We start from the raw sequence: 23,733 nt of genomic DNA, 5'->3' as shown, positions 1-23,733 counted from the left end.
GATAAAATGAGACATGAACATATTTTGATAATTCTAGCTATGAGGTGGAGAATATGTTGGGAAAAGAATGCAAGCTGGGAGTGGTGGCTCATGCCTGTAATCCCAACACTTTGAGAGGCTGAGGTGGGCAGATCACTTGAGGCCAGGAGTGTGAGACCAGCCTGGCCAACATGGCAAAACCCCATCTCTACTAATAATACAAAAATTAGTTTGGGTGTGGTGGAGCACACCTGTAATCCCAGCTATTGCAGGTGGGAAGACAGCTATTACAGGTGAGAATGCAGCTATTACAGGTGTGAGGCTGAGGCATGAGAATTGTTTGAACCTGGGAGGTGGAGCTTGCAGTGAGCTGAGATTGTGCCACTACCCTCCAGCCTGGGCAACAGAGCGAGACTATCTCAAAAAAAAAGAAGTCAGCGTGACCAGCTAGGTTCTATTCCAGCAGTTCTCATAAGAAATGAAGAAAGGAGATAGGAGATGGAAGAGGTGAGTGTGACAGGAGGGAAACGCAATCTACAGGACCCAATCTACAGGATTGGGTGGAGAAGAAGAGAAAGAAGTCAGGGGAGCTTCTGGGTCTCTGGTGCAGAGGCATGGATTGGTCATAATGCTGTAAATCAAGACCAGGCACATAGGGGAAGGTTTGGATGCAGCCAGTAAAGGTAGTTCATGCCAGGCCTGATGCAAAGGGCTTCACATATTCATACTCACAACTACTCCATATGGTAGATATAATTATTCCCATTTTATAGATAGGGAAACGAAGCTCAGATATGAATAAGTTGCTCACTGTTGCTCACGGGGCAGTAGAGCCAGGATGTTAACCAGTTCCCTCTGGTTCCGGAGCACAGTGGAAGAGCAGCATAATGGTTCAGTGCTGGAGATCTAAAGCTTCACCATTAAGGTTCTTCTGTTGACTTCACTTCTTCTTATCTGGGTCCTTATAGTTTTTCTGCACAATTGACATTCTTTCAAATTCAATGTAAAAAACAAACAGTGCCTTAATTCCATCATGCAAGAGTATTCTGTTCATTGCTAACAGGTCACTGCATCCAGCCCACACTCAAAAAGAAGGGATTATACAAGGGCAGGAATGTCAGGAAGTGAGAATTACTAGGTCCACATCTGAGACTTCCTCCCAATCTGTCTTCTGGCCCCCATGATTGATGACCCTCTCCCGTGCAAATTACAATCACCCCCTCCCATGGTTCTTAAAAATCTCATGAAAGCATTAGCTCAAAGTCTGGAATCTCATCATCCGAACCAGATCCAGGTGTGGATGAGGCTCCTTGGCTGTATTTCCCATAATCTGTAGGTCTATGAAGCTAAAGAAGGAAGATATCTTCTCGACCCTCCTGACATACAACATGCAGGGGTGGACCTGACATTTCTATTCAAAAAGGGGAAAATAGAAGGCACCAAGGAGTCACTGGTTCATGGCGGTTCTGCCATCTCGCTGGGAAATGTTGGCAGTTCCTTGATTGAGTCTCAAAGCCTGAGAATAAGTCTCCATAGCTCTTGGCTCTACCTTCTGAGCTCCTGCTTCCATCCTTTGAGTCGTCCATCGTTTTTCATGAAAGGTCGTGCATGTCTGTCGCAGCTGAGTGGTTTTCTCAGCCTGCTTCTTGCTCAGTAGAATTTTGGGGATCAGCCAGGCATGGTGGCTCACGCCTGTAATCCCAGCATTTTGGGAGGTTGAGGCGGGCAGATCACCTGAGTTCAGAAGTTTGAGACCAGCCTGGCCAACATGGTGAAACCCTACCTCTACTAAAAATACAAAAACAAAAAAAACTAGCCAGGCAGTTGCCTGTAATCCCAGCTACTTGGGAGGCTGAGGCAGGAGAATCACTTGAATGTGGGAGGTGGAGGTTGCAGTGAGATGAGATCATGTCACTACACTCCAACCTGGGTGACAGTGAGACCCCGTCTCAAAAAAAAAAAGAGTTTTGGGATCCAACTGCTTCTTTTCATATCACATGCCTGTGTTCAGTCTCAGCTTCAAGTATTTTGCTAAGGCAACTCTCCTAAAAATCTGTGGGCCTCCTGTGAATCTCACTGGGGTTCACACCGTAAGACAAAAGGCACCCACCAATTTCTTTCAGATAATCCCTCCGCTACCCTGATGAGAGAGCTGAGAGACACAACGGCAAGCTTCCTAGAGGCCCTGTAGTTTGACTGAGACGGTCCACAGGCATAGCCTTCATCGCTTTGAAATGTCTCTTTAAAAAAATGTGTTTTTTAATTTTTTTGAGACTTAGTCTCATTCTGTCACCCAGGCTGGAGTGCAGTGGTGCAATCTTGGCTCAATGCAGCCCCCATCTCCTGGGTTCAACTGATTCTTGTGCCTTAGCCTCCTGAGTAGCTGGGACTGTAGGCATGCGCCACCACGCCTGGCTAATTTTTGTATTTTTAGTAGAGACGGGTTTCACCATGTTGGCCAAGCTGGTCTCGAACTCCTGACCTCAAGTGATCTGCCTGCCTCAGCCTCCCAAAGTGCTGGGATTATAGGTATGAGCCACTGTACCCGGCCTAAAGGGTTCCTATTTAAAGGATCTCTTTACTGTGACTGATAACACTGGGAGGCACCACCCCTCACCTTTCTGAGTTCTTACCAAGGGACTGTAGAGTCACATCCTTGGTTTCATCCCAAGACTGTTGATGGCTGCTTCTCGCCTCCTGTGAGGACTCACTGGCAATGTCCTCAGAGGCCCTATTTCTTCTTAGAGTCCATTCAAGGCTATTTAAAATGCTGTTTCAGAATTCATTCTCTGCCTGGTTCCAGAGCCTCTTCCATATATTTAGATATCTTTTATGGTAACACCCTCCTTCTGGTAGCAAAACCTGTACTAGTCATCCATGATTGCATAACAAATTACTTCAGAACATAGCATCTTAAAGCAAATTATCTCATGGTCCTATGGGTCCGGACTCCAGGTGCAGCTCAGCTCTTTCTGGCTGAGGGTCTCACAGGCCATAGTGAGTGGCAGGTGGGGCGGTGAGCATCTCAAGGCTCAACTCGTGCGGGATTTGCATCCAGCCTCTCGTAGGTGGTGTATTTCTGGATTTAGCTCCTTGCTAGCTGTCAGGCTAATGTGATGGTCTGTTCTTTGCTGGCTGCTGGCCAGAGGCCTCCCTCAGTTCCTTGCACATGGGCAGCCCCAGCGAGGCGGCTTCCTTCAGAGCAGATTAACCAAAGAGCAATAGGTGAGCAGGTCGGCAGCCAGAGTCTCTGTAACCTGACCTTGGGAGTGACAGCCCAACCCTTTTGTCTTGCTCTGCTCATCAGAAGCAAGGTGCTGGGTCCAGCCCATACTCCAGGGGAGGGGACCCCGCAGAGTCTTGAAAAGCAGGAGGCAGGATCACTGGGAGTCGTCTTAGAAGTTGCTGCCACACAAATCTTAGCTGATTTTAAACTTTCTAAAAATGGAACCATACAGCACACACACTCTCTTATGTCTGGGTCCATTTGCTCAATCCGAGGCATGTGAGATCCATCCTTTGGCCAGGCGTAGCACTAGCTTTTTCTATTTCATCGCTGTGTAGAATTCCATTGCACGAATCTGCACAGTGTATTCTCCAGTTGTTGGATATTTGGATAGTTTCACATTTGGGACCGTGACGCGTGAGGCTTCGGTGCTTGTTCTTGCTCCACTCTTGTTCAGCCTTTTATTAAACATAGGTTCACATCTTTCGCTGGTATATACCTAAGAGAGGAATGGCTGGGTGTGTGTAGATTCAGCTTTGGTGGTTACTACTACACAGTTTTCCAACGTGCACTCGCACCCCCACCAGTGTGGCAGAGGCCCAGCCCCCAGCTCCTGAGTGACACATCAGGGGCTTGGCTCTCCTCACTGCCCTCACTGCCAGCAGAGATTTCGCTGTTCCAGCTGCAGCACATCTTTTGGACATCTGCTTTCCAGCTTTCAACATTTTGTTCCTGTGGTCTTCTCTGTATTTTCTTGGTTCCTGTGTATCCTTGGTATCCTGTGTATTTCTAAGTTCTGTTGTGACTTCAGTGTGTTTTGGAAGGCAGTGAAACAAATGCATATGTGTAGTCCGTTATTTCGACTAGAAATCCTACTCTCATTTTTGTTTTTCCTCATTATGTCATCTTTCATCCTCCCTTCTTCCCCTCTCCTCCCTCCCTCCTGCCTTTCTTCCCTTCCTCCCCTTCTCTCTATTCCCCTTCCCTCCCCTGCCCTCCCCCTCCTTACTTCCTCTTTCCTTCCAGAATGGTAACTGACATCTAAACAATTTCACATAGGGATTTCTCGGTATTCTAAGATCCTTTTGTAAACATTTTCTAAAAATGCTTTGTAAACAGCGTCTTCAGTAGCTGAAATTATTCCATTGTTTACTTAAATCTACCCAGCTGTTAGACTTTGAAATGGTTTCCCATTTATATTCTTGTAACAGCCTCGAGCATAATAACCACAGACGCACAGTTGAAATTGTGATTTCCTTTCATGGTTGATGGGGCCCAGGGTTCATGACGGGGTCATGTCCAAGAACAATGACACACACACTGAGGAAGTTAAAATTAGCAACAGCACAGCTGGCATCTGGGCAATGTCAAACTTTTTTTTTTTTTTTTTTTTTTTTTTTAGAAATTAAAGTGTTCCTGGGACAAAGCAACTTTGGGCCAGATGGATTTGAATCTGGGCCATCAGCTCAGGGAGCCATTTCAAGGTTATATGATAAGTTTGAGGTAGTGGTTTCCTGCCAGAAAGACAGATGCCAAGAAGAGGCAGCTGAAGTAGAGATGAGAGCCGGCTGCCGATTAATGAGCGGGCGCTCGCTCATCAGGTTTTGTGCTGAGCGTGTTTCGTATGCTCGCTCATCTGATCAGCGCAGTCACTCTGCAATACAAGCACTGGTATCTCCAGTGTACAGAAGAGAAGACTGAGGCTCAGAGAGCTTGACCAACCTGCCCAAAGTCACAGAGGAGGCTGTTCTGGATCTGGACTTCCAGTTTTGGGACCTTTGATTTCAATGTCAAAGACTGGAGTAGGATTCCTAGTTGAAGATATCCATGTTGTACCCAAACACCACGTTTCTTCTCAGAGGAGAGCCCTGCAGGGAGACTCCGAGATCGAGAGGGTGGTGGGTGGTCTTGGAAGCTCGTGTCTTATAATCCTGCTGCCTCTCATTGATCCCGGGAGATTCAATATAAAGCAGGTGCAGATGGAGCCATGCAGGGCTGCAAAGGGGAAGGTGGATGGGTGTGTAGTGGAGGGGACACAGGTCACTGCCGCCACACTGTTAACCTGGTGCAAGCCACTCACCTCTGTGGGACCCAGCTGTCCCCTCTGTCTAACCAGGGGGTTGGAGGAGTCACTTCTCCCAGCTCTGGCATCCTCTAATCACTGACTCATTCGTTCTTGTCTTGTAGGAACAAAAGCGGATCCTAGACATGGGCATCACGGGTCCCGAGGGCCATGCCCTGAGCAGACCTGAAGAGGTAAGGACTCCCGAACTCAGGCATAACTCTGACACTCACCACTGAGCACTCACCTTGATGCTCTTCCAGCTGGAACAGCCCAGCCAGGACCTGGCTCCTTCCCATGTCCTCTCCCAGACCATCCCAAACCATATTGTCTTCCCCGGGAACCCTGGGGCCTGCTGGCTGGAGAAGCCAGGAAGAGGTGCTGCCTCTCCCAGGGTCCTGGAACTTCACTCCAAGGCCCCGTGGGTGCTTCAGTGTCCCAAGTGGATACGGATTCTCACGGAGGACTTTGCATAGTGGATGATAGGAAAGTGGAGCCGCATGCCCAAGCCCAGCACCCGGGAGACAACGCCCACTGCCTGCCCTGCTCCCAAGCCTCGAAGAAGGATGACTTCCCCTGGAGTGGTTCTGTGTATCTGTGTGTGTGTGTGTGAGAGAGTGTGTGTGTGAGTGTGTGTATGTGTGTGTATGTGTGTGAGAGTGTGTGTATGTGTGTGTATGTGTGTGAGAGTGTGTGTGTATGTGTGTGAGAGTGTGTGTGTGTGTATGTGTGTGAGAGTGTGTGTGCGTATGTGTGTGAGAGTGTGTGTGTATGTGTGTGAGAGTGTGTGAGAGTGTGTGTGTGTGTGACAGTGTGTGAGTGTATGTGTGTGAGAGTGTGTGTATGTGTGTGAGTGTGTGTGAGTGTGTGTATGTGTGTGAGAGTGTGTGTATGTGTGTGAGAGTGTGTGTGAGAGTGTGTGTATGTGTGTGAGTGCGTGTGTGTGTATGTGTGTGAGTGCACGAGTGTGTGTGAGAGTGTGTGTGAGAGTGTGTATGTGTGTGTGTGAGTGTGAGTGGGTGTGTGTGCATGTGCACACACCCACAGGGAGTGTGGAAGGAGGAAGGCAAGCTGATCTGGCATGGAATGGAGTGGGCACCCTGGAAGCCATCCTTTGAGTTGAGGACACTTTCTTTTTACTTTCTTTCTTTCCTTTTTTTTTTTTTTTTTTTTTTTTTTTTTGAGATGGAGTCTCTCCCTGTTGCCCAGACTAGGGTGCAGTGGTATGATCTTGATCTCAGTTCACTGCTGCAGCCTCCACTTCTTGGGTTCAAGTGATTCTCCTGCCTTAACCTCCCAAGTAGCTAGAACTACTAGGCACAGGCCTGTGCCACCACACCTGGCTAATTTGTGTGTTTTCTTTCTTTCTTTTTTTTTTTTTTGGGATGGAGTCTCACTCTGTCGCCCAGGCTGTAGTGCAGTGGCGTGATCTCAGCTCACTGCAAGCTCCACCTCCCAGGTTCACACCATTCTCCTGCCTCAGCCTCCCAAGTAGCTGGGACTACAGGTGCCCACCACCACGCCCAGCTAACTTTTTGTATTTTTAGTAGAGATGATGTTTCACCGTGTTAGCCAGGATGGTCTTAATCTTCTGATCTCATGAAGAGAGACTGGGTTTCACCATGTTGGCCAGTCTGGTCTCAAACTTCTGACCTCAAGTGATCCATCCGTCTTGGCCTCCCAAAGTGCTGGGATTACAGGTGTGAGCCACCGTGCCTGACCAAGTTGAGGACATTTTCTGTTGCCCTTATCAGGTCATTACTGAGTCTCCTGGGCCCGTGCCCTGGGCCTGGTGTCTGCCGGACACGGGACACAGACGTGAGTGGACATGTTCCATGTCCTGAGGGGCTTGAGATCCCACCCAGTGCTCTTCATGAGCTTCATGGCCCAGGGATGGCCACGAGCTGTGTGTTCCTGGCCCATAGTGAGGTCAGGACGGAACCGGGAGGCAGTGGTATAAAGTTGTGTAGCGCTTGGATGTTGCAGCTGTATCCCAGCGTGAGACCAGTGCCCCGCCCCAGAGAGCAAGGGCACTGTCAAGCGCTGTTGGACTCCGTATGTCCTTCTCATTCGATGGAGCAGATTTCCCTTCTGACCACATTTAGTTAAGGAAAATGGAGATGGGTGGTAGCTGTGCCCCCAGCCTTCCCTCCTGTGACACTGTGTGTGCTGTGTTCAGCTGGAGGCCGAGGCGGTGTTCCGGGCCATCACCATTGCGGGCCGGATCAACTGCCCTGTGTACATCACCAAGGTCATGAGCAAGAGTGCAGCTGACATCATCGCTCTGGCCAGGAAGAAAGGTATGCAGCCGGCCCTGGGCCTTCTAGGGCAGCTGGGGCCTGGAAGGGGGTGTCCTGCAGGTTCAAGTTCACTCCCTCCCGAACTCAGACAGAGTTCTGTCTGAGGAGGGAGAGGTGAAGGGGGGATGCTCCTGACACAAGGATGGTGGCTGGAATTCTTTGGTCCCATTGACCCTAGGACCCTAGGACCCTAGGACATTCACCTTGATAAGTTCAGCTCCATTGAAAGAGGATTTTAATCATATATTATATTTAATCTAATGGATCCAAATATTCAGCATGTCATCAATGTAAAAATCATTAATATTTTGCATGATGTTTTCTGTACTCTCTTCAAAATTCCGTGTGTATTTTACATGTACACAACTCAGTTCAGACTAACCACAGCCTCAGGTTATTGGTGGCCACATGCGGCTCAGGACTGCCTTATTGGACAGAGCAGCCGTGGACCCCAAACACGTTGTTTCAGTGTTTTTAAGGGCAAGCTGACAAGTAGAGGCTAGAACAGCACAGCTTGCCTGAAACTAGCCCCGTTTTGAAGATAAGGAGACCCGGGCTCAGAGAGGTTATGGAAATCTGGAAGCAGTACCAGCCGGGAGTGGGTGAGCAGGCAGGTTCTGGAGCCACAGGAAGCCATAAGGTGGTCACTAGCCCCACATGGCTATTTAAATTTAAATTAAGTAATGTTAAATAAAATGAACAAGTTAGTTCCTCAGTGGCACCAGCCACACCAGCTTAAGAGCCACATGTGGCTAGTGGTTGCTGGTTGGGCAGCTGTGATGTAGGGCACCTGCCTCACTGCAGAGAGCGCTGCTTGATGGGCTGCCCTAGAGCCGGGCAGAGCTCACAGCCGCCTCTCCTGCTGGGCAGCAGGTGTCCTCGGGCGAGGGCAGCAGGGTCTCTTGGGCCACATCTCTTGCCCTTGGTCTCTAATGCAAAGATCTTTCCTGGGAGCCCCAGCTTCCGCCTGCAGGCTTTTCTGGAAGAAACCCGCCTGGCCCACTCCATGAAAGGCAAGTGGGAACTTCTGGGAAGCTGGTACTCGGGATGCTGGTACTCGGGAAGCCGCCCTCTGGCCCTGGGCTGATAGAAACACATCCAACTCGCTTTCCCCTGGGGTGGGACGACCCCGAGGCGTGTTCCCGAGCAGGACTGAGTGCCGAGGCCCTCCACTGTGCCTCGATGAGAAATCTTCCTTTATTGGCTGCTTTCCCTGCCTTATGTCACTTCCTCAATCCCCAGCCAGTGTTTCCTGGAATCACCTCCCAAATAAGATGCTTGAACTAGAGTCCTAAGATCTGCTTCCAGCAGATCCCAAACCGAGACAGCAAATCGTGGCTCCGTGCCTTGGCTTACGAATCTATAAAAGGACATAATAATGTCCAAACCCTAAAAGCAACAGCTGTATCCACAAGGTTGCTGGGTGAGTCAGCTGCCGTCCGCCCCACGGAGCGCTTGGCGGGGTGTGGACAATGTGATGGAACCGGGCCTGACACCCAAGGTCCCTGCGGTGCAGGCGGTGATGCCTGTGAGAACGGCGGCCAGTATTCCGGCCTTCAGCCAGCCCCGTTCTCCCTCCACAGTCTTCCGATTTTGTGCCTTTGACATCTGCCTCAAGAGAGTATTTGCTTTTAACCAGGCTTGTTTGTGTTTGCCCCTCCCAAGGGCCCCTAGTGTTTGGCGAGCCCATTGCCGCCAGCCTGGGGACCGATGGCACCCATTACTGGAGCAAGAACTGGGCCAAGGCTGCGGCGTTTGTGACCTCCCCTCCCCTGAGCCCGGACCCCACCACGCCGGACTACTTGACCTCCCTGCTGGCCTGGTGAGACCTGTGAGAATGTGGGGCTGGGGGAGGCAGCTGGGGCCTTTGGAGGCAGAGAGTTAATGGTGGGAATCTGCAGGCTGGTTTGGACTCATGATTATAGAGGAGGTTCTGCCCCGTGCTCTGAAAGGACAGCGCTTGTGTGGCTTACAACAGGCCTTCAGGGACCTGAAGATCTGTGGCGTCCAGTGACTGTTCCATTCACATCTATTGACCTCCTCCTGTTGAGCCAAGCTACTGTTAAGCACCTGCTCTGTGGCAGGCACCATGGTGTATTGGGAAGCACTCAGGATTAGGGATGGAGACAAGGCTGTGTCACCCTGGACCTGGGACATCACCCGTAACACCTCTTGGTCCCCCTCATTTTACTCAAAGCGGGAGCAGACAGTACCTGTGGCAGAGCTGCCTATGAGACAGTGCAGGAAAACGACCTGGAACCGAGGGCTCCAGAAGTGGCCGCTGCTGCCTCTGCTGCGCACCTGCTGTGGTGCACGCACACCGTGCAGCCCAGCACCTCAGCCCCTTCCCTTCTGTTAGCCACCACAAGGGACGAGCACTTAGCAATAGCAAGGCCACACAGCAAGCCTAAGTGTCCAGGCCGCTCTGGAAGCAGAGATGCATGCTTAGAACCCACCGGGAGGTTTGCAGAAGGCTTTCTGGAGGAGGTGGCATCGAGACTAAGGCTCGGGGATGCGTAAGAGTTTGCCCAATAGGGGAGGATAAGACGGGGCTTCTTGGCAGAAGGAACCTTGGAGGAGGGGGCAGCGGTGTGCACCCACGTGGAAATCACTGTCCCCCTGATGATACAGAAACCCTTGACTGGCATAGCCAAGGACTTACTCAACATCTGCAGTCCGATGTCTGGTGGGCAGCTCACGTTTACAGAGAACTGCAGATCTTCCCCCGTAAAGCTGCTACCCCCGCAGTCTTGCCCATCTCAGGAAATGCCAGGAACACGGACCAGAGGCCCTGGAGTCTGACGATGCCTCACCTGTCTGCTGTGGCCATCCTGGCTCAGGCCACCGTCCTCCCTGGCTTCCCTACTAAGCCTTTCTGTTTCCACGCAGGCCCACCCGCCCGCTACCCATCACAGTCTGCTCTCAGACATTTAGAACCTAGGTTAGATCAAACACCCCTCTGCTCGGAACCAGTAAGTCCTCTCCCGGTGAAACCCAAGTCCCCACAACGTCCCACAAGGCAGAACTCAATCCGGTGCACATGCCCTGACCAACCTCCCTCCCTGGGCCTCCTCTGCCCTTGGCTCCCTTGGTCCAGTCCCGGCTTCATGCTGACCCTGAACCCCAGGCAGGACCCTGCCTCAGGGCCTTTCCACTCATGGGAACCCCTGGCTAGTTCTCTCTTTCTTAGACACCACATGGTTTGCTCTATGACTTCCTTCAGATCTTTGCTGGAAGGCTCCTTCTCAGTGATGTAATTTTCTGATTATCCTCCTGATAACGGCATCCCCAGCCTGTCCCCAGCACGCCTCACCCCACCTGCTTTAGTTGAATCCCTGACACTCGCTCTGACAGCGCCCATGTGCCCCATTTGCCTCTGCTTATTGCCAGTCTCCTCCGTCCCTCAGTAGAGCTGACACATGCAGAAGCTCTCTCTTTCTGTTCTTAGATGCACTCCCTATGCCTTAAATTGTACCAGGCACTTAGGAAGCACGCAACACAGTTTTGTTGAATAAATGAGTGAAGATAACTTCTAAATATATTCCTCTGCATTTAGGTAATGGCTAACATTTCCTGGGCCTCTGGATTGGAGGACAGCCTCACCCTCTTCACCCTTCATTTAGAACCACAAATAATGGTCCATTCGTTTTTATATTTTATTTTATTTTATTTTTTGAGACTGAGTTTTGCTCTTGTCGCCCAGGCTGGAGTGCAATGGCGCAATCTTGGCTCACTGCAACCTCCACCTCCTGGGTTCAAGCAATTCTCCTGCCTTAGCCTCTTGAGTAGCTGGGATTACAAGGGCCCACCACCACGCCTGGCTAATTTTTTTTTTTTTTTGGTTTGTTTTTTAGTAGAGACAAGGTTTTGCTGTGTTGGTCAGGCTGGTCTCAAACTCCTGACCTCAGGTGATCCACCTGCCATGGTCTTCCAAAGTGCTGGGATTACAGGTGTGAGCCAACACACTCGGCCTCTTCCATTCATTTTACTGTCTTAGGTGTTCAGCTCAGGGCACCTGATGTATCAAAGAGTATATGTTTTTGAAACAGTTTTTGAAACACCAGGGGATGAAAGGGTAAATCCCAGTGAACTTGTGCCACTTTGCTATAACCAGTGAATAGTGTTTGTTCTGCAAGCACAGCACAAACACACTGGCCAGCCCTTGTGCCAACTGCCTTGTGTCAAGAAGACAAATGTCAGCACACATTTCTCGCTTTGTAACATGCAGAGCATGGGGCCAGTGATATCCCTGGGACTTGTGAGGCGTGCAGGCACACGCTGGAGAGTTTCTCTGTTACCCACTGGCTTCCTTATCTATTCGTTCATTCACTGGCTGCACTGCATGTACCTGTCTGAAGTCGGGATTTGCCTTCAAAATGAACTAAGGTCTGAACTCCACCTTGTTTTGTCCTTGCCAGTGGGGACTTGCAGGTCACAGGCAGCGGCCACTGTCCCTACAGCACTGCCCAGAAGGCGGTGGGCAAGGACAACTTCACCCTGATCCCCGAGGGTGTCAACGGGATAGAGGAGCGGATGACCGTCGTCTGGGACAAGGCGGTGGTAAGGCTGGATCTGTTCTCAGGAGCGTTCGAGAAACACCCTACCTGCCCTGTGAAAGCCAATGCATTACGCACGCTGGGTTCTTAAAAGTTCCCTTCTTACATGGAGGCAGAAGCAGATATACTAGGAGGGCGCAGGAGGGAACGCGTAACTTGTGAGAAAGTAGCTCAAGTCCAGGAGAGGCCTCTGCATTCGCGGATGTCACCCTTGTCCTTTATATCTTAAGATTGAAAAATGTTTTGTTTTGTTTTGTTTCCCAACCACGTCTTAGTTCATGTGAAAATGGCTCTGGGCCGGGCGCGGTGGCTCAAGCCTGTAATCCCAGCACTTTGGGAGGCCGAGACGGGTGGATCACGAGGTCAGGAGATCGAGACCATCCTGGCTAACACGGTGAAACCCCGTCTCTACTAAAAAAAATACAAAAAACTAGCCGGGCGAGGTGGCGGGCGCCTGTAGTCCCAGCTACTCGGGAGGCTGAGGCAGGAGAATGGCATAAACCCGGGAGGCGGAGCTTGCAGTGAGCTGAGATCTGGCCACTGCACTCCAGCCTGGGCGACAGAGCGAGACTCGTTTCAAAAAAAAAAAATGGCTCTGTAACTCTGTGTGTATGCACGGGCACACGTGTTAGGAGTTGGGGTGTGGAGTGGGTAGAGAGAAGAAGAGCTGCAGAGGAAGAGCTGGGTTTCACTCTGATCACTGACCTGAAACCAAAGATTTTTATCTTCTGTTAAACTTGGGCCTGGTGACATGGACAAGATGTCATCGTGGCTCTTGTGTCAACATACCTCTGTGCGGTTAATTAAATGTCCTCTCTGATGAGGCTGGGCCCTTTGGGGTTCTTGACGATGGCACGTTTTTAGCTGGGAGAGGAGGGAATTCCAAGCCTTGCAAGGACTCCAGCTGGCAGGCTTCCATTTGTGCCCAGCCACCCCTCCTCCTGGCCCCATTATGAGATGCTCTTCTCATCTGTGGGTCTTGCCTTTAGGCTACTGGCAAAATGGATGAGAACCAGTTTGTTGCTGTCACCAGCACCAATGCAGCCAAGATCTTTAACCTGTACCCAAGGAAAGGGCGGATTGCTGTGGGCTCGGACGCTGATGTGGTCATCTGGGACCCCGACAAGGTGAAGACCATAACAGCCAAAAGTCACAAGTCGGTAAGTCCTGGCCTATTTGTGCTGCTGAGATAAGTGATTCTTCACTGTAACCATTTTAAAAGACTAATTAAAATGATTTATGAATTTTCCACCTAGAATGTGATCTGATACATAGCCTGACTGGAGAGACTGGGAGGAGGGATTTGAGCAGGCTCAGTTAAGCTGTTTCTCCTTCTCTCTCTGTCCTGCCCGTGGATGCACGCGTTGCCAGCCATCTGATACTGCTTCTAATGTGTAAGCTTCAGGGCTCAGCGAGGGAAAGTATTAGGTCTAAGGTTCTCCATTTAATTATCAAGCTAGAAAGGATTTTATTTGGTATATTAGAAAACTCCCACTCAGTTTTGCGGCTGGCTGCTCATAGACAGGAAAAGGTTGGCCCTAAAGTGCATACTTTTTCACATTCCATGCCTATCATTATGGGCCATTTCTGCTTTGTATCTTATATGCTTTTGATTTCTCCACTCATCCAGCAACCTACCAAAGATGCATGCACAGAAAGGGCGCGTGCAGAGATGGCAGAAGAGACCTGTGCCTCCCTGAAGGGCTTGCTTTAACACCTTGTGCACGGCCAGCAGTGGCCTTGGGTCTGGATTAACAATTACACGCACAGACCCAAGAGGCCACAGTGGTCCCTGGCTCACCGGAGTCTGTGCAGGCACACAGGCCAGAAGCAGGGCATATGCACACCGTGATGGAGCTGCAGTGGGTGTTCCCATAGTCCCTGGGCTCACATACTGGAGAAGGAGACCACAGATATGGGGACAGGACGCCAGGCACAAGGAAGTTTCATAAGAAAGCCACAGGAAACACTTGTAGCAGCTCATGGGCATGGCCCTGGAGTATCCACTTGGCTGCAAGAGACACGGCCTACAGAAGCAGAGGTCTTAGCTGCTCACTGACCTTGTCCGGCTCACCAATCCAGGTCATTCTTACAATACACAATGCTCCCTGGTAACACTTGCTTCTCACAGTCCCCATCTCCGGGGAACAGGGTGCCTGAGATCATCTTCTCATGGAGAAAGGTTTCTGCCACTCACATGTACAGTCCAGCAGGGCATGCAATTCTACTATTTATTATTATGAATTATTTCATGTGTGTACACACTGCTTGGGGTCTGTGCACATAGGAGAAGCAATGGGAGAACATCTGAGAGGGTCTTGTCAGTGACAGGGTGTCTTGGTCCATTTTGTGCTACTGTAATAGATACCACAGACTGGGTAATTTATAAAGAAAATAAATTTATTTGACTCATGGTTCTGGAGGCTGGGAATTTCAATATTAAAATGCCGGCATCTGGCAAACGTCTTCTTGCTGAGTTATCCCATGGCGGAGGGCAGAAGGACAAGAGAGGACAAGTGTGAAAGAAATATCAAGAGGACGCTGAATTCACTTTTATAACAAGCCCAGTCTCACAATAACTAACTCACTCCTGTGATAATAGCATTAACCCATTAATGAGGGCAGAGCCTTCATGACCTAATCAGCTCTTAATGATCTCACATTTTAGTAATATTGCAATGGCAATTAAGTGTCCAGTTGAATTTTGAGGGGATATTCCGACCATAGCAGAGGGTGTGCACTCCCACTGCCATCTGGCTGTGGGAGCTGCTCCTTGCTTCGTAAGGTGATCCTCATCTAGAAAGGAACGTGAATGTCTGAGTTAGCCAGTCAAAGGTCAGCAGAAGAGGACCCAGAAGGAAGTAGACTGAGCTGGGATTGTCTCACTATTTCAATGTGGGATCAGGGGCCACACCAGATTCCATGCTTAGGAGTGGGCACTCCTGGATTATCATCACAATCCAGCCAAAGACTGTTTTGTAGTTACTCCGTGCTTAGCATTCTCCATGCGTCATCTCATTTAATCCTCAGGATCTTCTAAGTTAGGTATGTTGTTATTGATAAATGAGAAAATGGACAGACAGAGGACATGTGCGTTAAGTTTCCTCTGGATGCTGTTACAAAGTGCCACAGGCTGGGTGGTTTAAACAAAAGAAATTTTGTCTCTTAAAGTTATGGAGGGTAGAAGGTGAAACCAAGGTGTTGGCAAGGTGTGCTCTCTCTGAAGGCTCTGGGAACAGATCCCTTCCAGGCCACTCTTCGTGTCTGACGTCCCCCGCAGTACTTGGTTCCACAGCGTGTAAGGCATCCCTGCATCTCTGCTTCTGTCATTGCCTGGCCTTCTCTGCTGTGTCTTCTCCTTTTGTGGATGCCAGTCATTGGATGTTGGGCCCACCACACCCCAGTGTGACCTCATCTTAACTAATTACACCTGCAAAATCTCTGTTTCCAAATAAGGTCATATTCTGAGGTCATGGGGGTTAGGACTTCAACATATCTTTTTTTGGGAGCACGATTCAACCCATAACAATATGTAATATACCCAGGGTACCCATCTGGGAGGTAATTGTCTTCAGGTTAAACTCGGGGAAGCATCTCTTCTCTGTGTGAGGCAAGATTTGAATTATTTTCAGAGCAACAAGAGGGCAACTGAGGATACCATGAAGTGGTTTGACCAAAGGATTTTGTCTGTTTCATTTTCTTTGTCCAAAGCAATGCCATGCACATAATTGCAATTTTTTTCAGAACATGGATTGAGAAATGTTGTTAGAGGTTAGTTTTGTTTTTATATGTTTTTTAAAAATTACTTTTAACAATGAAGAGAGATCATTTCTTGAATACTGACCAGTGATTAGATTTTAGATCTACTTTTCTATAAAACACACCTTTTATTCTTTCCTATCGTTGTGGAAAACATTCACGTCAAAGTGCCACGTCATGGGTGTGCATACATATTTGTATATCATAGACTATCTGGATGTTTTAAACTTTCTTATCAAGATATAATTCACGTACCATAAATGTCACCATTTTCAAGTGTACAATTTAGTGGCTTTTCGTACATTGAGAAGGTTGTACAATCATCACTAATTCCAGAAGGTTTTCATCACCTCCAAAAAAACAAAACCCTGTGCCCATGAACAATCAGTCCCCCTCTCCCTCCCCCATTCCCTAGCAACCAGTAACCTGCTTTCTGTTTCTGTGGATTTGCCTATTCTGGACATTTCATAGAAATGAAATCATCCAGTATGTGGCCTTTTATGTCTGGCTTCTTCTACTTAGCATCATTTTTTTGAGGATCATCCATGCTATATCATGGATGGGTACCATGTTCCTTTGGTGGCTGAATAATATCCCCTTGTAGGGAGGAACCACGTTTTGTTTATGCACACATCAGCTGACTGGCTGCTTTTCAAAGGGTGTAAAAGAAACCAGTCCTTCCTGGAGGGAACCAGGGAACAGGGGCTCATGGATGGGAGAGACAAGAGGTTTTTTAATCACGGTGTTTTGTGTTGTTTAAATTTTTACATTGTTTGTATATTACCTTTAAGAAAAGAAGGAATTGACATTTAAAATTTGGTGGTGTTGTGAAATGCAGGGTGTGATATTTGTGATAGGACCGGGGCCTCCTCACATCTCGCAGCTTGAGACTCTCACCACAGCAAAGCATGTTCCTCACCCAAGCGTAGGGACAGCAGCCCAGATCCCCAAGGGCTGGCCAGTTTCAGCTGGGAGATGGGTGACTGGTTCCTTGCACCACCTCTCCGTATTCACAATTCACGTTTCCCTCGGCACAGTTATGAATCACTCCATAGTGGAGCCCCTTTAGGGTGAGGGAGAATTAGGTTAGCAAATGCTGACGCTGGAAATGCACTGTCTGCCTGGGTCCTGTGAGGCCGGCACAGTGTCAACAGCTGTGTGTAGGAGACGTGATTGCCTGGAACCCCCAAGAATGCACCTAAAAATCATTAAACACCATCAGATTACAAACCAATATAAAGAATTGATAGTTTTTCTGTGGAAGAATCAAAAAATCACTTTGGAAAATAGAATGGAAATCAAAATCCTATAATAGCAATAAACACTAAAGACTTGGTCTGGCATAGTGGTTCATGCCTGTAAACCCAGCACTTTGGGAGGCTCAGGTGGGGGAACTTGAGGCTAGGAGTTTGAAACCAAACTGGGTGACATAATGAGACCCTGCCTGTACAAAAAAATAAAAAAAATTAAGCAGGCATGGTGGTGCATGCCTGTAGTCCTAGCTACTTGGGAGGCTGAGGCAGGAGGATTGCTTGAGCCCAGGACTTGGAGGCTGTTGTGAGCCATGATTGTGCCACTGCACTGCGGAGTGAGACCCTGTCTCAAAACAAACAAACAAACCAAAAAAATAAAAAACTAAAGACTTACATAAATTCAAGGACCTTTACACTGAGAAGATTCAATATAGTGAACATATCAGTTCTTTCTAATCTAATCTATAAATTTGATGTGATCCCATCAGAAAATTTAATTATTTAGCTAGGAAAGCAGAGTTCCCAGATGGGAAATGTGAGAGTAGCTGAAATAGTTCTGAAAAAAGGGAAGACTGGGCCGGGAGTGTCAGTCATCCTAGTTATTAAAACATGTCATAAAGCTGCAATAAACCAAACAGTTTGGCATGAGTACAAGAAAAGAGAGCCAAGGAATAGACTGACTGCCTATGAGAATTTGGCTTACAATAAAGGAGACAATTAGAATTGGGAAACGATAGTTACTCATCCAAATGTGTTAGAACACCTGGCCCATGATGCTTAACATCTCTCTGCCCTGCTATTTACTACCAAAGAAATCAAACCATGGATCAAAGATCAAGATAAAATTAAACTATGAAAGGATTAGAATAAAACACACATTTTTTTAAAAAATGATAATTTTGAAGGGGAAAGGATCTTGCTAAGCAAGACACAAAACGTAGAAATGGTAAAGGAAAAGAATGGTCCGTTTGACCATTGACTACATAAAAAATATACAAAATAATCTGTGTGGCAAAAACAATTACTTCATATGAGTTCCAGACACAGAGGACCAGGGAGGGAGGAAATATTTGCAACACACATAACAAAGGATAAATTCTTTAACATTGAGTGTGTACTTTTAGAAATCAGTAAGAGTGGCAAGACCCTGAGAAGTAGAACAATGTGCAAAACGGAGTGACACAGTAAGAAATATAGAAACGGCATGTATTGATTTAAAAAGAGACCCAGTCTCAGTCACAAATGCAAATAACAACCTAGAGATAGTATTTTTCACCTGTGCCAGCAACTGAGATCAGGAGTTTAATATACAAAGATACTGTTTACCAAAGGCTGTCAGGTAGGCTCACAGAGTTTTGTTGGAAATGGAAACTAGTGTTGTCTTTTTTTGGAGGGCAACTCTATCAAAGGCGAAAATCCATTTACTCTTTGGCCCCAGACTCCACATCTCAAAACATACTCATGTGTGCAGATTGTGGATGCAAAGTCTGTTTCAGCATTATTTTTAGCAAAGGCATGGCAATGACCCAACTGTTTATCCTTGGGAACTGGGCATATAAATGGTCGTACATCTTCCTGATGAAATACGGTATAGCAATGTAAAAGTGTTTTGTATGTGTGCTGATATGGAACAATTGCTGAGGTAAAGAAAAATATGGTGAGAAATGTCTGTGTAGAGATGTGTATGTCAGACAATTATTCATGCCTTGGACATACCTAGAGATACAGAAGAAACTCTTCAAGGCATATGTCTCATACTCAAGTAGAAGACAGATTTACCTTTCTATCAAATATCTTTTTTACTATTTGATTTTTTTTTTCAACCATATATGTGACCTACTTTTAAAATAATAAATAAAAGCAGTTGGCTGGTGACAGTTGACACACAAGTTCAAGTATTCACTTGAAGTGTGATGGAAGGAACATATGGGTTTTATTTTTTGTTGTTGTTGTTTTCTGGAAGCAGAGTCTCACGCTATCCCCCAGGCTGGAGTGCAGTGGCGTGATCTTGGTTCACTACCTCCGCCTCCCAGGTTCAAGCAGTTCTCATGCCTCAGCTTCCTGAGTAGCTAGGATTAGAGGCATGAGCCACTGTGCATGGTCAAATGTATGTTTTAAAGGAAATGTTATTTTGTCTTTCAAATTAGCAGAGAAAGAAAAAAATGGCATTATCCAATGCTGGAGGGCGCTAACATGAAATGTTCCCTTATTTTTTTTTTTTTTTCTTTTTTTTGAGACGGAGTCTTGCTCTGTCGCCCAGGCTGGAGTGCAGTGGCCAGATCTCAGCTCACTGCAAGCTCCGCCTCCCGGGTTCACGCCATTCTCCTGCCTCAGCCTCCCGAGTAGCTGGGACTACAGGCGCCCACCACCTCGCCCGGCTAGTTTTTTGTATTTTTAGTAGAGACAGGGTTTCACCGTGTTAGCCAGGATGGTCTCGATCTCCTGACCTCATGATCCGCCCGTCTCGGCCTCCCAAAGTGCTGGGATTACAGGCTTGAGCCACCGCGCCCGGCCAAAATGTTCCCTTATTGCTGATACAGTGTCAGTTAGTTTCATCCCTTGGGAAAATAATTTGCCCATAGGGAACACATGCTTTAAAACAGCTCATATTATTTCACCCAGTCATTTGATTTTAGAAACCTATCCTAGAGAAAAAAATATTTTATTTAAAGAGACATTTTAAATAAAACAAAGAACATTGTATTTATTTTTATGTCCAGTATAGTCAAAGCAGCCACACTGCATAACCCCAGGGGGACCCCCTTCCTGTTCGTGATGCCCCAGAACAATATTGATTTGATTATAGAACGCTACCAGCAGCCTACATGCCCAACAGTGAGCTGTTGGTTACATACATTGTGGACCATACAGTGGAATATTAGACAGTCAATAAAAGGTGTTTTTAGAGAGGAAAAAAACAAACACTGGAACACGCTTATGATATAATGTTAGGCAAAATCGCTGTTATGAACAGCTCGGTTGGAGCAGAGCAAACCCTGGGAAGTAACGCTGAGGCTGTTGGTGCAGGCAGTGGAGTACAACATCTTCGAGGGCATGGAGTGCCACGGCTCGCCACTAGTGGTCATCAGCCAGGGCAAGATCGTCTTTGAAGATGGAAACATCAACGTTAACAAGGGCATGGGCCGCTTCATTCCGCGGAAGCCATTCCCGGAGCACCTCTACCAGCGCGTCAAAATCAGGAATAAGGTCAGTGTGTCTGCAGGGGAGCGGGCCCACCTGTGGGACCAGAGCCGACAGTGTCTCTTGGGGAATTGAGATCTGACATGTGCAGAGTTAATAATGTCATCACTCTGGGAACCTCCCTTTCCTTGTCTGTTAAGTGGGTTGAGACGCTGGCCTGGGCTCCTGTCTGAGGACAGGAGTGAGCATCAAATGAGGACACGCAAGTTCCAGGGCTTTGTAAACTGTAGAGGGGTGTGCACCTTTGAGGGTGGGTGGATCATAGGAGGGATGCTTACCAAGTTACTCTGGGCGCTGTCCTGCGTCATCTTAAGCAATCCTGCCCACCCACTGGAGGTGCTGTGATCCTTCTTTTGCAACCCAGAGCCAGGAAGGACTTAGCCAGAGTCACAGCCCAGAAACCCTCGGGTCTGGCCCTTTGGAGCAAGGCGTTATCCCTGGCGTCTTGCAGGCAGGGCTCCCTTCAGATCTGCCCTTTCTTCCCGTCCTTCCTCCCTTGACATTTCTGCCCTGTCATTCCTTATCTTCCTTGAACAACCTTAGCGCTGACCTCAGGACATCTATCAAAGGGAAGGAGCAGTCTCTATTCCTAACTTCAGAGCAACTCAGAGGAGGGAATTTTCTTACAGCTGAGATAGACTCCCACCCGTAGCCAACATCTTCCCTAGCCAGGCCCTCCCATCCCCATGGCACCTGCTTTCCCCATGAGACAGCTGATGTTTGCCAGAAAGGCCAGCTTAATGTGTTGTGTGTGTGTGCACGTGCATGTGCATGTATGTGTGCATGTATGTGTGCATTTTGTGTGCGTTATGTGTGCACGTGTGTATGCAGGCATATGGGGATGTGTGTGCATGTGTTGGAGTGTGTGTGCGTGTGTGTATATGCGAGTATGGGGGGGCTGTGTGTGTGTGGGCATGTATGTGTGTGTGGGCATGTGTGTACGTGTGTGTGGGCATGTGTGTACGTGTGTGTGTGTGGGCATGTGTGTACATGTGTGTGTGGGCATGTGTGTACGTGTGTGGTCCTGCTCTTTGTGTGCTTCATAAGTGGCACCAATTGAGATGGAAAAGTCCAGAGGCCTTCCTGCATTCCCAGGCTCCAGCCCCAACTGCGAGGCTCTGTGTCTGGTTTTGGTCCCTCCCCAGCTTCCATAAGGTGTAGCACCCAAGTCAAAGACACCAGATTGCACAGATGCTTCGCACCGGATGGGGGAACAAGGGATGGGGCAGAAACAAGTCAGATCCGGGACAAGGCCAAGCACAGGCGACAGGCCACTTGTGGACAGGGGGACTCCTGGAAATCCCTGGCTGGGACACCCACCGAAGAGGCAGAAACAGCCCTTGGCGGGCTTCATTTCCTTCTTGGTCTGAATCTGAGGCCTGCGGTTAACTGTCCGCTTCCGTGAGAGCAGATATGTGACCCCAAACGCCGAGACAGCAGTTTGCAGGAGCAGTAAGACCAGGGGTCCCATCGCACGGGGATTCCTTCACGCCTGCAGGAGCTAGGCCAGGTGAGGGAGAGACCTGCACCAGAGCCTGCCTCTGGCCACCTGAGCTTCAGGGAGTGATGAAGGGCCTCACCCAGGAAGCAACGCAAAAGCCACAGAGAAAAGCGGACAGGATACAATGAGGCCCAGGGAGTCAGGGAGCAGGGCTCCAGGGACAGAGGGGAGGGCCGTCAACGTGATAGGCAGGTGGTGGGTCTTTGAACTTAGTGCTAAAATTGAGGCTTCCTCCTATGGGGAGGCAGGAACCCAGAGTTGGGGATCAGTGTGCTGTCACCTGCTATGGAGAAGGAGGGAGCCGGGGCTGGGGTCAGGACACTGTCACCTGCTGTAGAGGGTGAAGCCCCGTGTTGGGGTAGGGCGCTGCCACTGACCCATGCTGGGACCCTGGGCAGGTCCCTGAACACATGCTGTTCTCCAGTGCCTGGAGCAGGTGCCCTCCCAACCTTGGCCACCCTTGAGGTCACCTGGGCTGCTATCGGCAGTTCCTAGCGGGCTGACAGCCTCCTGCCTGGAAGCCCTGCTGCTTTCATGGTCTCCGCCCCCATAGCCCTTTCCCAGTGGGGCTGGGGCTGTGGTTCTGTTGTCCTCCTTCCCCATCCTCCTGCAGGCTGGTGCGGAGGTGTGCTCCCCACAGCGTCCCCAGCCCTGCCCCCCACAGACCTGGCCCACTCCTTGTCCCTCTGTACTGAGTTTTCTCCCTCCCTGTCTCACCTCCCCACTTCTTCCCCCTTTCTGGAACCATCTTCCAACAAACTACCTGCCCCCTGAATCTTTGCCTTGCCATTGACTTCTGCAAGAACGTACATGAAGATGGGGCCTTTGCTGCTGCGTGTCTGGGATTCAGAGGTCCTTTCCGGGGGTGGGTAGGCGGTAGTGGCAGGGAAAGCGATTTCTTCTTGGAAGGCATTTGGGGTCCTCCTGCATGAAGCTTTGTGTGTATGTGTATGAATGTGTATGTAAGTGTATATACGGGTGTGTATATCTGAGTGTGTATGTGTGTGGGCATGTATGCATGTGTATACATATGTGAGTGTATGCCTTTGAGTGTGAATATCTGTATATGTGTTTCAGAGTGTGTGTGCATGTTCACGTGTGTATGCTACTGTGTAGGCATATTTACTGCATGTGCATGTGTATATATGTGCATGACTGCATATATGTGAGTGCATGTGGTGTGTGCTTCTACGTATGTGTATGCATGTGGGTATGTATATGTGTATGTATGCATGCTTGTGTGTATGAACGCCTGTGTGAGTGTGGGTGCATATGTGTGATGTGCACATGTCATACGTGTGTGTGTTGTGTATGTGTGCATGCACATTCGAAGTGACCTCAGGTTTCTCTCTCACCCGCAGGGCTCTGCTTTGTCTGCCCAGAAAGGCACAGGTGCACAGTGTCGATCAATCACACTCTCCCATCCTCTGTTTAGGTTTTTGGATTGCAAGGGGTTTCCAGGGGCATGTATGACGGTCCTGTGTACGAGGTGCCAGCTACACCCAAATATGCAACTCCCGCTCCTTCAGCCAAATCTTCGCCTTCCAAACACCAGCCCCCGCCCATCAGAAACCTCCACCAGTCCAACTTCAGCTTATCAGGTAGGAATGAGTGGCGGCCCAGGCTCCCCACACGTGCAGCAGTTCAGGCCAAGTCCTTCCTGCTGCTCCTGAGGAAATGGACACGTGGCCTTGGACACTAGATGAAGAAGCAGGGAAGGGAGTATGCCCTGCCCGAGCCTGTTCTCACTAGTGGGGCAGAGTGGGCTGGTATGGTCACCAAGCAGAGGGGGGTCCATGTTAGGGGGGCAACATGGTGGTACCTGACCTGGGTTTACAAAGAGTGGCACCAAAATTGTCCCAGTACTCATCCTTACACACACTGGGAACATTTTCA

General features: G+C 48.9%; 1 protein-coding gene across 1 annotated transcript in view; it reads left to right on the top strand.

Moving 5' to 3' along the window:
* The window catches only part of CRMP1 (collapsin response mediator protein 1), a 72,028-nt gene that overhangs the window by 43,819 nt on the left and 4,476 nt on the right, over positions 1-23,733 (top strand). The window contains exons 7-13 of the mRNA XM_050792120.1: positions 5,393-5,461; positions 7,447-7,567; positions 9,233-9,389; positions 11,986-12,127; positions 13,113-13,283; positions 20,163-20,342; positions 23,273-23,438. Of these exons, the coding sequence (XP_050648077.1) occupies positions 5,393-5,461; positions 7,447-7,567; positions 9,233-9,389; positions 11,986-12,127; positions 13,113-13,283; positions 20,163-20,342; positions 23,273-23,438 (1,006 nt within the window). The remainder of the gene's footprint in view (positions 1-5,392; positions 5,462-7,446; positions 7,568-9,232; positions 9,390-11,985; positions 12,128-13,112; positions 13,284-20,162; positions 20,343-23,272; positions 23,439-23,733) is intronic.

This window comes from Macaca thibetana, chromosome 5 (genome assembly GCF_024542745.1).
Source record: "Macaca thibetana thibetana isolate TM-01 chromosome 5, ASM2454274v1, whole genome shotgun sequence".
Lineage (NCBI taxonomy): Eukaryota > Metazoa > Chordata > Mammalia > Primates > Cercopithecidae > Macaca > Macaca thibetana.
This window is presented reverse-complemented; position numbering and strand designations above follow the sequence as displayed.